Below are 18,029 nucleotides of genomic sequence, written 5' to 3'. Positions count from 1 at the left end.
TGTTTTACTTAATTAAATTTTGCACTGGAGTGAATAAAGCGGTTTTGGTAAACCAAAGCCGAATTCCTAATCGTAGGTTGTTGTCGCACTTGAATTTAATCAAGTATCATTACCCAGAAATTTATCAGGGAGTGTTCCTTGTCCTACCCTAGTTGTATTTCTTATTCTGGTTAGTCTTCACACTTCTATGTTGTTGAAACTACATTATCCACTTCGGTGTACGATTATCCAAATCAATGCTTCATACACCTGAGCGGGCCATGTAATAAGGTATTTATTGTTCTATTTACCACTCCTCAAAGTGCTGAAGACACCGTCATTCTTCAGTTCAGATTTAATTTGTAGCCCACTTTGGGCAACTGTGTTACTGGTCCACTGGCAATAACCTAATCAGCAGCAGTACCACTTTGCACTGATAATTGCCATGCGCTCCTGTTTTTTCAAGGACTAATTTTATTATACAACTTACTGTGCCAACCAGGGACTCCCCTTTCAGTAATGTCAGGGGATGCACCCTGTGCGAGCGCACAGGTCTTGCACCACTAATGTGGGTCTGGTGCCAGCACAGTACTGTCTCCGTTGTGGTGGAAGCCGATTTATTGTCCCCAAAGATAGAACGCAAAATGGTTTCGAATAAAGCATAGCTAGCTATTGTCACATATTCTTAAATTGCATTTAGTGCCAATTCATGCTACAAATTAACTCTGTATGCATCTCTAGCCGCTATATACGGTAACACTGTCACTGAACACAGAAATAATATTTTTGAAAGCAATCCAAAATTGCAGTTCAGCCAAAGATTGAATACTGGTTTTATAAAATAAAGCTGCAGGTATGACTCAGCTTGTCATACAAAGACATTGTGAGGTTTGTTTTTCTCTGTTATCAAGCCTATTATTAATTGCATATTCATGCTATCTAACCCTCGTGCAGCTGTACCTGGTACAGTTATCTCAGCAGGAAACCGTACAAAAGGTGTTTACTTCGAAATCGTAATGCACTATTCCTGTTTAATTTACCCTCTTAAGGACCAGACACCTTCTTTTTTCCTTTTTTATATTCGTGTCGTGTGTAATTATTTCTACAAAATGTATCTTTTTTTTTTTTTTTTTTATATATACCCCGTCCCCCCCATATAGGGACTATAAGGCTGGGTTCACACTTTTTTTTTTTTTTTTTTTTTTTTTTTTTTTTTTTTTTTTTTTTTTTTTTTTGCAGGAGGAAAATCTGCCTCAAAATTCCCTTTTGGAATTTGAAATCAATGGGAGGCATTTTCGGATGTTTTTTGGCGCGTTTGCCGACGTGCTGTCAAAACTCTGTGTGAACTGGCCCTTAAGGAGTATTCCCAGTGATAGGAAACACCTCAAGTCACTGACCATATGTGGTCGGGAGCATGGCTGCAGTCGGAAATGCCAGTACTGCTGCTGACGTCACTGTACCTATATGGACAGTGACCTTGGCAGAAGTGCTGGATTCCGACGGGTAGAGCATCAGATGATGCTCGGCCAGGGGACTCCAGCACTCCTCACGACGTCACTGTCCATATGTGGTCAGTGACTTCAGGGGTTTCCAATCGCTGGAGTTCCCAAGCAGCGCATCAGCTGATGCTCTGCTCTGGAACTCCAGCGATGGGAAACCCCAGAAATCACTGACCAAATATGGATGTCGGGAGCAGGACTGGAGTCCCAAGCAAAGCGCTAGCTTCTTCCCTGCTCCGAGACTCCAGTATTAGGCAATGTGACTGCCCCTTGCGGTCATGTTCTTGATAACATGCCGACATGAACAGCACAGGCCCTCAGTCACGTGGGGCCATGTCAGCGCGTCATCATTATTAGAAAAGCTCCAGGGCTTCCGTGAACAATTCACGAGGTTAGAACTGCACCATTTAGTACATTAGTAAGTTACTACTTTTCACAAATATATATTATTGCAATGCATTGTTTGGTCCCTGGATAACCCCTTTAAGGTCTAGCTACTGATTTCAATAGGATGTGACCTCCTTGACGTACTTGGGTATTAAACTTATCTTTCCATCCAACCACATCTTGTCAATTAATTATAAAATGTTACTTAAAATTAAAATGGATCTTCAAAGATACAATCACCATGAAATATCATGGCTTGGCAGAATTGCTACTGTTAAGATGTTAATAATTCCTCAAATATTATACGTTGTTATAGTCTAACAAAATGACTGAACTCTTGCACAACGGAGACAAACTGAAACCATTGGCACCGGATGCATCACCGTTTAAATCAAAGGTGGTGGAAACGTGTCCGTCAGGGCTCCGTTCTGAAGGAAAGCTCAGTCGGAACGGAGCCCTGACTCTCGTATGTGAACGAAGCTTAACCCAAACAAAGGTATTCGAGGTCTCTCCAAAAGTTATCCGGTACTCCTGGATTCATGTAACAATGATAACTATTCTTACATTCAAAAATGTGACTCTGGAGGTTATTGTTATCCCCAGATTAATGGCAAACGTCTTATACAATGATTCCTAAAATGTCAAAATATGGTAGTCCTTCTAAAAAATACTGTCAAATTAAGATACATATGCTATTTGACACCTTACAGACTTTCATTGATTTATCAAGATTATTCTGATAGATGCTGGAGATGTCAAAGAAAAAAAGCAAACGTGCTACACGTATGGTGGGAATGCAATGTAATTCACTCATTATGGAAGGCAGTTGGGGCTCTTCTGTCTACAATACAGTATGCTATTTTAAAATTGAATTGACTCTCTCAAGCTATACTATCTCTAGATCTGGATACCTTTCCACAAACCCACCTAACCGTAATAATTCACACCCTGATAGCCACAAGGATAAAAATATCCAAGTATTGGGGAAGACCGGATACCCTTCCTAGCGGAGATTATAAATGCAATTAATAAACTGGCTTTACGAGAAGATCACAGTATCTAGTTTACATAAACTACCCCAATTTTTCAATAGATGGGACAGTTGGTTGTAATCTCCTTTACAATAAAATTGTTATCAGTAATTTTTGACGTCTGAATTATTGAAGAATAAAATATAAGCTATAAAAATGTAATCTGTTAGCTATTCTAAGATTATACAGCAAATTGTGCCTTACTGCTCAAGTTGCTGCAGTTACTTCCTTTATTGCTTTTATTTACTTTTATGTTTTTTTATTTTGTACATCAGGAGATGTATGCCAGACTGTATATTGTACTTCAATACGTGGTGGAATTTCATTAGCTACCTTTGCTTCTATATTGTCTACATGTACTTTGAAACATTAACCTTTCTATGCGAATGACTTAAAGAGGCTCTGTCACCAGATTTTGCAACCCCTATCTGCTATTGCAGCAGATCGGCGCTGCAATGTAGATTACAGTAACTTTTTTTTTATTTTTAAAAAACGAGCATTTTTGGACAAGTTATGACCATTTTTGTATTTATGCAAATGAGGCTTGCAAAAGTACAACTGGGCGTGTTGAAAAGTAAAAGTACAACTGGGCGTGTATTATGTGCGTACATCGGGGAGTTTTTACTACTTTTACTAGCTGGGAGTTCTGATGAGAAGTATCATCCACTTCTCTTCAGAACGCCCAGCTTCTGGCAGTGCAGATCTGTGACGTCACTCACAGGTCCTGCATCGTGTCGGCACCAGAGGCTACAGTTGATTCTGCAGCAGCATCAGCATTTGCAGGTAAGTAGCTACATCGATTTACCTGCAAACGCCGATGCTGCTGCAGAATCATCTGTAGCCTCTGGTGCCGATGTGGCCGTCACGATGCAGGACCTGTGAGTGACGACACAGCGTGATCTCTGGAGAACACGGCTGTGTCTGCACTGCCAGAAGCTGGGCGTTGTGAAGAGAAGTGGATGATACTTCTATACACAACGCCCAGCTAGTAAAAGTAGTAAACACGCCCCGATGTACGCACATAATACACGCCCAGTTGTACTTTTACTTTTCAACACGCCCAGTTGTACTTTTGCAAGCCTCATTTGCATAAATACGAAAATGGTCATAACTTGGCCAAAAATGCTCGTTTTTTAAAAATAAAAACGTTACTGTAAACTACATTGCAGCGCCGATCTGCTGCAATAGCAGATAGGGGTTGCAAAATCTGGTGACAGAGCCTCTTTAATTGGGGTGTCTCCTTCGGCCCCATAGACCTTGATTGGAGCGTCAGCGCACATGGGTGACTACCGCTCCGTTCAAAATGCTCCTTACTGCGATTGTGCATTGAGAATGATTGGGGGTCGGGATTGTGTGTAAACCCCCTTTTAAGACATTAAAGCTGAGCTCTGATTTGGTTGATATGGGCAACAAGTACAGTTTTCCTGTTTTGATAAATCTGCCCCACTGATCACCTTATTTTTATGTAACTGGCACCATAAATAGTGTGTACAAATGCATGTTTTTTGTAGCTTTCTGTGCATTACATTTAAACGGTTGTGGCGTCATTATTGTCCTAACAGGTGGATGTTGACAAGGCGGTAAAAGCTGCACGACAGGCATTTAAGCTGGGCTCACCATGGAGGAGAATGGATGCCTCACAAAGGGGAGTCCTGGTAAATAGGCTGGCGGATCTTATTGAGAGGGACAGAGCTATACTTGCTGTAAGTATACTAATGATATGGGTTTACAGGCATGCACTAGTAAAGTGTTACCTAGTCCAATATTGCTGTATCCCCTACTGTGGTGGAGTCTATGTTTGGCAGATTGTATTAAAAGATTTTCCAGAAGTCAAACGTTGATAGCTTATCTTGAGGATAGGGCTTCAGTGTTTCGTTGGTGGGGGCCAACCCCCAGGACCTCCATTGATCAGCAAATCGGCCTCTTCGATGTTTATACAGGCAAAGCGGCAAGTCCATAAATGCATCTCTGCCTAGTACTTTAGCTTGGCACCATTCAAGCCCTAGCTTCTGGTTGTAAAGCCTTGTGGTTGTGTCAGAGCTTCAGATAAAGGACACTAAAGCGGACCATAAACCTAAGGTAGTTGTCAGCAAAACACTTGTTTGGCCAACAGCTATCTTCCCCACCCTCTCTCTGCACATGCATGCTCAGCTCTAAGGCTGTGTTCACATCAATGTTGCCCTTCCATTTGAGGTTTCCGTCAGGTTAACCCCTCAACGGAAAGGCAAACGGAAGCCTTAGGTTCCGTTTGCAACACCATTAATCTTAATGTTGACAGAAACGTTGCTAAAGGTTTTCGTTTGTCACCGTTGTGACGGGGTTCTGTTGTTCATGACCGAATCCGACTGCACTATTCCATCAAAACAATGGAACCCTATCGCAACGGTGACAAACAAAAACCTTTAGCGACGTTTCCGGCACCATTGAGATGCATTTGTTTTCAATAATGTTTCTTTAAGGCATAGATTCATCATCTTTGGGCCAAAAAATAACCTAGCCTTATATTAACTTCATTTACAGCAATTGCCAAATGTACTTCCAATTTCCAGTAGCCTTACTTATGAGTACAAGTTAATGTCAGGGTTAACCTATGGGAAAACTATTTCCCTGTGTCTTCTCTAAAGAAGAGAAACAGACTCTCCGTCTGCACCATAAGTAAAATACAGGGTGTCTTCCAGTGGAACAGTAGGTACCGGCCTTTCATTATTCCTATATAACAAATATGTTGGGGAATTTTTATGTTGCTGTTGCAAATTATGTTTTTTGTCTTTATATATTCACACATCTTTCATACTTTTCTCTAGAATTTGGAAACCCTGGACAATGGAAAGCCCTATTCGATATCCTATGCCGTGGATCTGGATCTTGTGATAAAATGTTTGAGGTAAAAACCTGTTTGGGAAATTGTTCCAGATGGTGCCTACTGATATAACTTGTGTAGACCAGTATGCATTTTTTTTTAATGGAGGCTTTATTTAATTTCTGCTGTAGATGAAACTTCATCCAACATTAGACTGTCTAAGCAATCGGCATATGTTTCATCAAAAAACTAGTAAATCATTTTGGTGTGCTTATTCACAAAAAACGGACAGCACATTGATGTGAAATACATTTGTAAGTGACTAATAACACGGGGCAGAGTCTAGACGCAGCGGGAGCCGGTTGTGTTCAGTGCTCCTGCTGCCTGGCCTTTAATTGGCATCCATCCTGTGCAATATCCTGCCTGCTTTTCAATAACCGTCCACTTAACTACCGTATTCGCGTCTGAGGAGCCCTCTTGCATCCGGACACCGGCCGTGGGGAAATTCCGGAGTTGGCGCCTACTTCTGCAGTGGCGCCATTTCGGCTGCCATTTTGCCTGCCATGAGCCTGCTGCCCAGGTGCCCTGTAATTTCTCCACTGACTCTTGGGAAGACTTCCTGTGCTTGGTGAGGGGGTCCCAACCCTCGAACCCTGAGACCCAAAATGTTCTCCTGGCTATTCAACAATGCCAATCAGCCCTCACCACCAGAATTGATGAGGTTAAGATTAATATTTCTCAGTTTGTGTAAGTATGCTCAGCGAACCAGAGAAAGCGTTACAGAACTGGAACAACCGCTTAGCGACTTTGCAGATATATCTGTAAGCTAGAAAAACTGCATCAACACATGGAAGACCAGGAGAACCAGCTCAGCTGCTGTAAACTGTGCTTTGTGTGGCTGCCTGAGAAGGTGGAGGGGCCAAATCCCAGCACGTTCCTAGAAGATCTGCTTATCAAAACATATTGTCTGACTGTTTCTCGGCTATGTTTGCTTAGGAAAGAGCTCATCGCATCATGTAGTTGACACACTATTGCTTTTAACCATTTGTTACCTCTTTCTAGGTTTCCAGTTCAGGATGCAAGCCTCCATGGGTTTGGGGCGAGGGGTGATTTTAGTGCAATCACAAATTTATTCTCTCAAATTTTGTGCGTTCAGAATACCGATCTGTGTTTTGCAATATCTAATGGCTTAGCTTTCCTTCCCTTGAGATAATGGCTAGGAACAGCCTTATATTTTAATACATGGAATGTTTGAGGACATTGAGAAGATCATGCGATCTTTAGTCTTCCGTTACCAAAGATCACATGTTTGCCTTCAGGAGACTCATGGAAGGGGGGCGCGGCTTGGTTGGTTATGTAGACCCTAGATAGGGTGGGGTCTATCATTCTAGCTTTACTTCAAATGCCCGGGGTGTCTTCCATCTTTATACATAAATCTGCAGCTTCTGAAAATTTTGATGTGGTCACCGAGGAGAGCATGAACAATAACCAAAAGGGCTCCACTTATCTGTTTGTATGCCTTTTTTTGATTCTATTTTTTTTTTTTTTTTTAATTGTCTGCCTCGACTGTACACATTCCTTCCTCGCCCACTCCCTTCCAGGTCTTTGTGAGGGAATTGGGTTAAATGATGTGTTGAGCCATATTCACCCTAAGGAGAAAGCATACACTTTTTTGCAATTTTCAATGTCTTGTATAAGATCTATTTCTGGCTGATCGACTCATTTTCCCTCTAGCGAGTGCTGCCTCCTATCTGTTCCATTCGGTTTTAGATCATTCCCGGTTAGTGGTGACTATCTCTTTGGATATTTAGCCTCTGCCTCCTACATAGAAATTTAACTCCTTTTGGCTATCCTCCCACCTCCCCCTAATTTTATTCTTAGTAGAATGTACACAATCGTGAATAAATGTATAAGAACACACGTGAATATGTGTGAATAACATATATTATCTGTATAAACCATGATGTTTTAAACTTTGAAGCCACGAAGGATCTGTTATCCCGTAACGGCTCTTGATAATTTGTATGTAAATGGAAGTGTTGTGCACCGGTGTGTTCCCGGTCTTTTTACTGCATATATATGTGCACACTACACGTGCAACTATTGTATACTGACCTGACGAAGGGACCAGTCCGGTCTAGAAACGTGTCATCTTCTCAAAAGATCTCCTAGATCCTATGCACTTGACGCCGTTCCTGATCCTCTTCAGAGTATAATGAAGACACCTTGGAATTTGATACTTTACAGGCAGAACTTTATTATATTAGCAGTCCATCCTTGGATTCCAAACCGGCTTCGCAGTTGACGTAGTGGGCCTACTCTTCTGGCTTATAAGGCCAAGCATAGCCAATTCTTCCTTAGGCAGGGATGCTATAAACGGGGAGACCAGTGCCCTACTCTACTGGCTCCCGTGGTGACTTTAGTCTTGAACTCAACTCTTTTTCAGAATCCTATGGTCGTTGCCAAGTCCTTACCTTTTGAAAAGAACGGATATTTAAACCTAGAAACAAAAGTTAAATTTCACAAAATCTGGGATAAATGGCCTAACTCTCCCTGTTCCATGTCTTCACGCTGCCCGACATTTGATGATTCTTAGATTCAATCCTACCTTTCAGTGGAACACATTACTTAGTTACTCTTTGTTTTTATTGCAGTATGTAACAATTGTTTTTTGAATATTGTATGATATACTTGCACTGCGTGCCATGCTCCCGGTTTGCGAAATCGCAACATGATTTTTTATTGTGTGTGTGTGTGTGTGTGGGGGGGGGGGGTGGTTTCGTGCTTTATCTGTCAATCTATTTTTGCCATATGGCTCACATCCTTTGTATTTTCTTTGTATATCCTGTAGAAATGTGATGTCAGTCTGTGTGTATCTTTTGTACTAATATCCTGTAATGCTATGGTTTTATTTTCTATTGACAAACTGAAGAGACCTTGATTTATTTTGATTGAAGCTCCAATAAACGTCGTTTTTAAATAATTATTCGCACCCTGACAGTGCTATTCAGTCATCAGTGTTTTTTCACAGAGCGTCTGTCCGTTGTGTATGAGACTCATCGCATGTCTTATTCTGGTCCGTTTTTGCGGATCAGAGTCGTTTATTGAAATCTGTGGGTGTGTGAAAAAAAATAAAAATAACGGACAGCACACGGATGACATGTCCATGTTTCACAAATCCGTTGCTTGGCAATGCCATAAAAAAAAAATTGAAACCAGGAAGTGGGAGAAGCAACATGATACAGAGTAGAGGAGCCATCACAACCATGCCAAGGAGAATTAATGTAGAGACCCTGATAACACTGGTTCAAAAGATGCAGCCTGGGAGGAGATAACCAAGGAGTTGTTACCACGCTAGTGGGAAAAAGAATTCCTCGAGGGCAAAGAGAAAAAATTGGTAAGTCCCAACCATTACTCATCACCGCACTGTGCCCGTAATCTGCTTTTGACAGCATTAAGGCATGCTCTTCACCACCACAATCTGTCCCTAATCCATTTTTGACAGCATAATGGCTTATCCTCCCCTATCCCTGCACACCTAATCTGCTTTTTGCAGCATAAAGGCCTTCTCAATCACCGCAGTGTGCCCCTGATCCGCTCTTGATAGGAAAAAGGCCCTCCCATTCACAACCCCTTTTTTTTTCTCTCTCGAGGCTTGTGTATTGTTTTTTGTAGTTCATGACGTCCAGACCCGACAGAGGAGCTGTTGGGATCAAATACCAGAGGGAATTTACATTAAAGGGAAAAAGTGAAGTTGCCCCCCCCCCCCCCCCCCAAAAAAAAGGGTACATTTACTCCAAGCAGCTGTTTCCTTTTTCTTTATTTTTTTTACGGCCGTGTCCTCTTAATTGTTTTGGCTATTGTAATGTCAAGACAGGTTACAAGTGCAAAAAATAGACTAGATTTTATCCTTTTTAGATGGGCACACGCATCAAGGGTTAGGATATGGAGACATTCTGGTGCACTATATTGTACCAGAATGTCTCTCTCCCTTGACCCTTGCTGCACACTGCAACTGGCCCCTTGGATTAGCCTGGTCTCTTTCCCATTTGATGACTACTTCTGCGGGTAGGCTGTCGGCCGCAGCACACTCTAATTGTCATAGATCCTTCCATACAGGCATGAATAATCCATATCCTTTTTATTAAATAGGACAGCTGAGCACCTTGAGGAGACTCGTGACTTATTGTCTCATACGACCTAGTCTCCATCTGACCCTACAGCTGAAAATACAACACTCCCTTGGAGGTCGGGCATGGCGATGGCTCACACCAATCAAGCTGCCAGTTGTCTTAGAGGGGAGACCCCCCCCCCCTGTGGCTTCCATTCAAATAGATGTGAGGGTAGTTGAAGTACCTGAATCAGAGTTGGCAGGAGGATGATGCAGACCGTTTCCTTCCAAGCTTGGCACCCTATCTCCGCAAAGTTTCACCAGCGTGGCCGTTTTGTACACAGGCCAACATGTTGACCCTGGTGGAGAAAGCCAAATGACCCGAGTGAGTGTTTCCAGGCACTAGAATTTTGGCGCAGCTGATCAGAGGCCATCAACCCATTTGTGGGCACTCTACCGCCCTGCCCTCAAACATTACCACCTCTTGCTCCAAGGCCCCACCACTATTGGCCAATTGGCTAGTAGGCTATGAAAGCTAATCTCCCATGACAGACCTAGTTACTACCAGCCCCTTGAATACTATGGGCCTCCTACCTCTGGGCCTTCCTTCCCCAGCCAGCATTCTTTCCCCAGCCAGCATTCTTTCCCCAGTGGCTCTCTCAAATGTGGCTATGACCTTGGGGATACAAGTGCTGATTGTGCTCACGGTGTCTCTTCCTCTCCTTAACATTGTGAGGATTTGATACTTTCTTTTAATCATTGTTTCATTGTCATTTAGCACTGTGGTGGTGCATTCGTGCCATGTTGGTGCGTGTTTGTACAGTTTTTAATTTAAAAAAAATATATATTTTTGTTTTTACAACAACAAAAAAAATATTGTGTTTTTTGTTTCAGAGTGTTCTGGTGGGTAGAGAATGCATTTTGGTAAGTTGCGTTAGGACAATCATGTGGCTGCACCCTTTCTGATGGTGTACCACATTTGATTAAAGGGTTTATCCGGGATTTTAACATTTATCGCCAATAAAAGATCGGTGGGGGTCGCTCAAGCACTCCAGCTGATCAGTTGTTTTGAAGGCGCTAAATTCAAATGGACCAATCGTAGAAGAGCCAACACCGCTATTGATTTCAGAGGGCCGATTTATGGCAGTAATAGCGGCAATGGCTCGGCTATGGTTTTTTTTTTTCACCCTCCCCCACTAATGACCCCCTTTCCCTCTACTGTGCCATCAATGGTTTATTATTGTATTATTCTATTCTCCCTGTACTGTGTACCCGATGCACTCTCACATCGGGTACGTGCCGGGAAACGTGCATGCTGGAGAGCGTCTGTATACACAAGCTTCACAGAGTGAATACGGATTTTGAACGGCAACTGCAATTTGATGAGCGGCCGGCAGGGGCTAGGGGCGGTGGTTTAGGAGCAGATTAAAGGGAAAAGTCTAAGGTAATTCGCAACATTACAAAATTGCTTCAGATCGGTTGCCCTATCACATATCCATAAGAAAAGTGAAGTGACAGTTACTCTTTAAGCCAAACAAGAGGACCGTTCTTTTCCAGTGTAGTGTGGCTTCATGCTTATTGTGTTCTATTTCAGATACTATGCTGGATGGGCTGACAAATGGCATGGAAAAACCATCCCTATTGATGGAGACTATTTCACTTACACCAGGCATGAACCCGTTGGAGTCTGTGCACAGATCATACCGGTAGGCTTTCCTTGAACGTCTCTGCTGTCTTCATCTTGTCATTGTGAACATGGTTTACAACCTTGCTTAATACTTGGACTAGAAAATTGTAAAAGTTCTAGTATAGCCTCCTATTTATACAAACCGTGCTAACAAATGTGGAATTACTACTCCATGTAACGCTTACGTTAGTAAATCTAATTTCTATTCTGTTTCTTGCAGTGGAATTTCCCTCTTTTGATGCTAGCCTGGAAGTTTGGCCCAGCACTTGCTACTGGAAATGTAATTGTCATGAAGGTTGCAGAGCAGACGCCCCTCACTGCTCTGCATGTTGCCAGCTTGGTGAAGGAGGTAACTTTCTCGTCGGTGCAGTTTCCTTAGTTTTACCACACATCCAAATAGACAGGGCTATCTTCTCTTGAGACCGTGTCATTATAGATGTTCCTAGGCTTCACCCTATTTGCTTTAGTCAGACAATGGCCGTTCTTTCAGAAGAAATAAAATTTGTCAACGTGGTTGACCTCTGCTTTTAAAGGGAACCTGTCACCAGCGTTTCATCTATTGAACTCTACTCGCCCTTCGCTGGTCACTGCTGTCAAAAGTTCATTGCCATCATCCCCTCTCCTAAACTCCTCCTCCAACCGTAAATAACGCAACATTTGCAAACATTTTGCGCCTTTTATGGTAGTAATCCGGTATTTTTGTCCGTTCCTCTTATGCCCGCCCACCGCCAAAAACTACCCCGTGCTGAGTGACGAAATCTTGCCTGAGACAGCGTGCATGCGCCCATCTATAGTCCGGCGCCCCTCCCTGCTCCGTCAGGGCCTCAAATCTAGTTACTGCGCATGCGCCGCTATGGTGTCCCGTTGTGCACACGCACCAGAGCAGGACACCGATGCGCTGAATTTTGCGTGTGCTGGGGGAGGAGAGGAGCGGTCAATCAAAAGTAAGGAGGCGGAGTTAACTGAGGCTTGAGGAATGAAGATATGACTTTTCAAACAACTCTTTTATGCTCAATAGCATACGGCACGAGAACACTTAAAAATGGAATGTACAGAGCCTACCTAGAAAATAATTATAGGTTACATGAAAACGATTTTTCACCCACTTCCACCAGGTATTGCTGGTTTAATAGGTGAAATGCTGGTGACGTTACCTTTTAAACGTTCATGAAAATGCTACTTGTGTAAACGTATAGAGGGATTAAGGTGGAAGTTTTCAGCTGAAAAGGCATTTTAGACGAGACCAAGATAATCGTATTTGATGGCACTGTAGAGAAACCCTGTCTTGTCCATATGCAGCCTAAATCCCCTGTATGTTCAGTAAGCCGAGAAACTGGTTTATTCTCCAATATTGGTTTACAAAATGGATGTCAAATCGGATGAGATTTATTTGTTGCGCCAATTAACAGGTTTAGAAGCATCTTGTTTTTATGGTCCGAGGATTAGCACATAAATAGACATGGATGCTGGCTGTCAAGGGTCATCTGACCGCAGCGCTCAAGCCACCCCCCCCCTGCGCGAGCACACCCCCCCCCCGTGTGGGTCATTTTAGTTAAAATGTGTGCATGTTCGCATATAAAGTTGTAGTCCTGTTATTGAGGGTTTTGTATTAAACCAGTTTTATAAATTCCCATAACTTCTTTTGACTGGACCATGACATTTGCAGTAACATGTTGTATTTTATTTTAGGCTGGGTTCCCACCAGGTGTTGTTAATATCATCCCTGGCATGGGTCCCACAGCAGGCGCTGCCCTTTCCTCTCACATGGATGTGGATAAAGTTGCTTTCACTGGCTCTACAGAGGTAAATATTCACCATCGCCTATTATGGAACTTCATTGAACAATTTTTCCTTAACAAAAGTAGTCTAATTTTACAATAGTGTGCAAATCTTAAAGGCTATGTACATATTTGAAAGTAAATTTTGTATTTTTTTTTTGAATCAATGTTTTGTGTTTTTTTTTAAGCAACTTTTTCTATTTATAGATTTTATTTTTAACAGTTTACAATGCAGCTTCCATGTATCCAGTATAGAGCATTTTTTTTCACCTTTTATAGGTGATAAATGCTCGTTCAGTGGAGGTCCGACGGCTGGGACCACAACAGTCACCAGATTGAGTGACGGTGGCTCGGACAAGTTTGAATGGATCGGAGGCCGGGCATTGGCGGTGCCTTCCATTCAAAGTCTATGGGGCAGACCAGAAAAGCTCAGCACTCTGGCGATCGGTGGGGGTCCAAGCTGTCGAACCCCCACCAATCTAGAAATTATCACCTATCCAGTCAATAGTGGAAAAATGCTGTAGGCTGGGATACCCCTTTTGAGTTAGTGATGGTTTAAAGGGCAGCTGTAAAATGTGATTTTGACAAGACTTTTTGTAAATTAGGACAATCCAGTTATCCTTTGAGCTATTTATAAGGTTCATTATTACACATGGCTGTTAGCCACTAAAGGGCCTTTTACACCGACCGATAATAGGCCAGAGCAGCGATCAACAAGACATCATTGATCGGCGCTCGTTTGCTCCTGTCACACGGAGCTATGGATGGGGACGAATGGTCGCTACTCCTATCGCTCGTCCCCATACATTCTTATGATGTCGGCAGCGCGTCTCCCTGTTTACACAGGGAGATGTGCTGCCGCCAACAATAATATTTAACTTTTTTAAAACGATACGATCCGCAGATGGAGCGTTTGCTCGTTTATCTGCTGATCGCTGCCATGTTTACACTGGGCAATTATCGGCAACAAGCCTTCTATGAATGCTTGTCTGCCCGATAATCGCCCAGTATAAAACCCCCTTAAGATTTGTAAGAATTCTAATAAGTGTTCAATTTCCTACTACATTCTGTTGACAGTGTCCTTCCACCGAAGACCTAGGAGATTAGAAATGTTAGTACATTATGAAATATAATTTTTTTTATGCTGCATCACTGGATTATATTCGCTGCAAATGTTGATATTCAATCGTAAAAGTACATTGCAGTTTCTATCTACAGTTTCTGTACAAAGACAATCATATACCAGATCTACTTTGTGTCGCCTGGCATCTGGTCATTTTTTGTCTTATTACAATCCCAATAGAATCTAGTTTTTGATGACCTTCCATGTTAGAGCTTGACTGTTGTCTAAATGCATTTATTCAAAAATAAAACTTATGGATTCCTTGGGTGTAATGTTTTAAGGGAACATATTGCCTATATTTTTTTCCCCTATTAAAAGCAGATAGTGGAACATATCTGGGAACGCATTGACTTCTATAGGAGAGTATTCCAGGCATGCTCTGTCCAGTGCAGAGGTCATTGTGCAGGAAGGGATAGGAGGGGGAGATTGTGTGGGCGTCCGTCCACTCATTGTAATCTCTACAGAGCAGGAAGTGTCAGTCTATTGTGCGGCTCAGTGGCCAGAGTGAATACTGCAAGATTTCAGGATTAATTAATATGGATAATGAATCCTAAATATTTTATAGAAGAACTTGATTTAATAAATAGGTCATTTTCTGAACACCTTCCCTTTTAACATTGGCTGCTTGAGCTTGAAGAAAGTTTTAATGTCTTGGACTTTTGAAAATATCTAACCTAATCATAAAATAGATTTGCCAGGTTTGTCTTTATATCAAGGGGTGATGTGTTTTGGAAGCATGCAGAATTCCTGGATCTGTGCAGTTTTAAATTTATCTATCTGAATTGATAACCTACAAAACACACATGGCGTGCAAATGGTCCAATTGTTTATTTTCAGTAGATCGGAAATGTGTTCTTGGTATATGAACTGTATATAATTCTCTATTGTAGGTAGGCCGTTTAGTCCAGCAGGCAGCTGGAAAATCCAACCTGAAAAAGGTAACCCTTGAGCTTGGCGGAAAGAGCCCCAACATCATACTATCAGATGCTGATTGTAAGTGTCATCACTTTGCATACAATGAACACTGCTGCCTGTTAACCTAAAATGCCCACACATCAATTCTTAGCTCAATAATTCTGGGACGGGAGTTTGCCCAGATAGTCAATTTGATAATTAAGTTTTTTGTTCCCTATAGAAACCCCTTCACAACTACATCTCAGAATATGTCTTAGTGTCAGTCCAGTTAACACTCTGTCCCCCCCCTCAATCAATTACAATTGGACCCATGCACTATACTCTTTGGCATCGTACGGTAGTCATGGCGACTGTACCACCGAATGTGCAGGTGCGCCTCTCCATACCTGATGTTAGTTCGGGTACGAGAGTATAACTCGACTGACGCTTTAAAGGAATGACATGTTACAATTTTTTTTAACCGGCTTAGTCCAAATGTTAACCTGCATTGTAAACGTGTTGTGTTTTTTTTTCTCTGCACAGTGGACTGGGCTGTGGAACAGGCCCATTTTGCCCTATTCTTTAACCAGGGACAGTGCTGCTGTGCTGGCTCTCGCACATACGTTCAGGAGGACGTCTACGACGAGTTTGTGGAGAGGAGTGTCCAACGCGCAAAGAACAGAATTGTCGGTAATCCATTTGACTTCAAAACAGAGCAAGGACCCCAGGTGAGGGCCTGAAAATAAGGTCACACATTGTAGTTTATAAATTCATTTAATTGATTCAGTTTATTTTCCCAGTGACACAATGTATACACATACTGCAAAATTTGAATACACTGGAATGGTTCTATGCAGCTTTAACTGTAAATATTTAGCGGAGGTGTCTAACCATACAACTAAACGTCCTGGGACCTTTTAGACCATGTTCACACATTGCTGAAATTTCTGCATCCGAACATACCAGCAAATCCACATGTGACATGCGAATTTGACCATAGATTTCACCATTTGCAATGCCAATAAACAAATCTGTGACCGAAAAGAAAATTTTATATTAAAATCTTTTAGCATGCCTTTGTTTTCAGGAGAGATGATGTCTTGCAGCTACTTATTCCCCTCTCCCAATTGAGTAAACCTGCACGCTCAGCCCAGTGTGCATGTGAAGGGGGTCGGGAGGAATACCTGTCGGCCAAATGAACGCTCAGCTGACCTCCATCTAGGGTGTGGAGCCACATTTTAGGTCTTATACATGTGGCAGGGCCTTGTGCACAGAACCTGTTCAGCAATGCTTTTAGGGAAGAATACCTCCATATATACAGAGATCGAGGGAGCATGTTACAATTTATTTTTTTAATGATTCTGTACTGTAATACATCTGTGTGAATGAACCCGAAGTCTAGCAAGAGACAAACGGGTAGTTCACACAGTATATTAAAAGATAAATATAAAGCTTTTAGGATAAAATAATTCTGAATCTGGTTGGTACTCCTTCTCAGTCACGTGACAATTTTACCTTTTCAGGTGGATGAGGAGCAGTTTAAAAAGATCTTGGGCTATATTAAGGCTGGAAAACAAGAAGGTGCCAAGTTACTGTGTGGTGGAAAACCTGCTGCTGAACGTGGCTACTTTATACAACCCACGGTTTTTGGAGATGTGTCTGACGATATGACCATTGCAAGAGAGGAGGTAAACATGAATTTTTATTCCGTTCAATGAAACCTTAAGACCAGGGTATTCCTGTAACAATGTGTGTGTGTATTTGGGTGTTTTTAATCCTGGGTGTCCATTTGGCAGACTGTAGTTTTCAACTTGCTATGGCCATTTCTAAAGATTTCCCTGAAGTTTACAGAAGGATCTTTTCTTAATCTGCATGGGATGGGGTTTCTTCAGAGCTTTTCTAGTGACACTTATATTGAATGTATCTGACAGATTAAGGCTCCGTACATAGAGCGGTATTATAGCTCTGTGCAGGAACATATATATTTGGTGCCAAGGTCTGGATCGGTTTCGGTCTTGTAAGATCAGGAAGCTTGCTTTGGGAATGGCTTTCCTGATCTCACTGGACGGCGCCTGATCCTTTCCTTGGCATTAAAGAGACTGTCACCACATTATAAGTGGCCTATCTCCTACATAAGGAGATGGGTGCTAATAATGTAGGTCACAGCAGTGCTTTTTATTTAGAAAAACTATCTATTTTCACCACATTAGGAGCGATTTTAGATTTATGCTAATTCGTTTCTTAATGCCCCAGTGGGCGTGTTTTTACGTTCGACCAAGTGGGCATTGTACAGAGGAGTGTATGACGCTGACCAATCAGCGTCATGCACTTCTCTCCTTTCATTTAGACAGCGCATAGTGACACTGGGTTGTTCACGATGTGCTGTCTTATGCTGATATATTAACCTTACTGAAGTGCTTAGACAGTGAATAGTCATTCCTTCCAGACAAGACGGGATGTCTATTCACAATCCCTGCACTTCGTTAACGTTTGTTTGGTACTTGCAGCAGAGCAAAACGTAATCTCGCTGTAACCTGTCATTTACAGTGAGATTACACTTGCTCTTCTGTAAGTACCACAGAAACATTAACGAAGTGCAGGGATTGTGAATAGACATCCTGGCTGGAAGGAATGTCTATTCACTGTCTAAACACTTCAGTAACGTTAATATATCAGTATAAGACCGGACAGAGCGAACAACCCAGTGTCACTATGCGCTGTCTAAATGAATGGAGAGAAG

At 42.1% G+C, this 18,029-nt stretch overlaps 1 protein-coding gene across 1 annotated transcript in view; it reads left to right on the top strand.

The window, feature by feature from the left end:
* Positions 1-18,029, top strand: part of ALDH2 (aldehyde dehydrogenase 2 family member) — a 49,290-nt gene that overhangs the window by 24,723 nt on the left and 6,538 nt on the right. The window contains exons 3-10 of the mRNA XM_075834790.1: positions 4,459-4,599; positions 5,701-5,780; positions 11,402-11,513; positions 11,715-11,843; positions 13,184-13,297; positions 15,286-15,388; positions 15,833-16,017; positions 16,813-16,977. Of these exons, the coding sequence (XP_075690905.1) occupies positions 4,459-4,599; positions 5,701-5,780; positions 11,402-11,513; positions 11,715-11,843; positions 13,184-13,297; positions 15,286-15,388; positions 15,833-16,017; positions 16,813-16,977 (1,029 nt within the window). The remainder of the gene's footprint in view (positions 1-4,458; positions 4,600-5,700; positions 5,781-11,401; positions 11,514-11,714; positions 11,844-13,183; positions 13,298-15,285; positions 15,389-15,832; positions 16,018-16,812; positions 16,978-18,029) is intronic.

Source organism: Rhinoderma darwinii, chromosome 1 (genome assembly GCF_050947455.1).
Source record: "Rhinoderma darwinii isolate aRhiDar2 chromosome 1, aRhiDar2.hap1, whole genome shotgun sequence".
Taxonomy (NCBI): domain Eukaryota; kingdom Metazoa; phylum Chordata; class Amphibia; order Anura; family Rhinodermatidae; genus Rhinoderma; species Rhinoderma darwinii.
The sequence above is the reverse complement of the archived record's forward strand: the minus strand, read 5'-3'. Positions and strand labels throughout refer to the sequence as shown.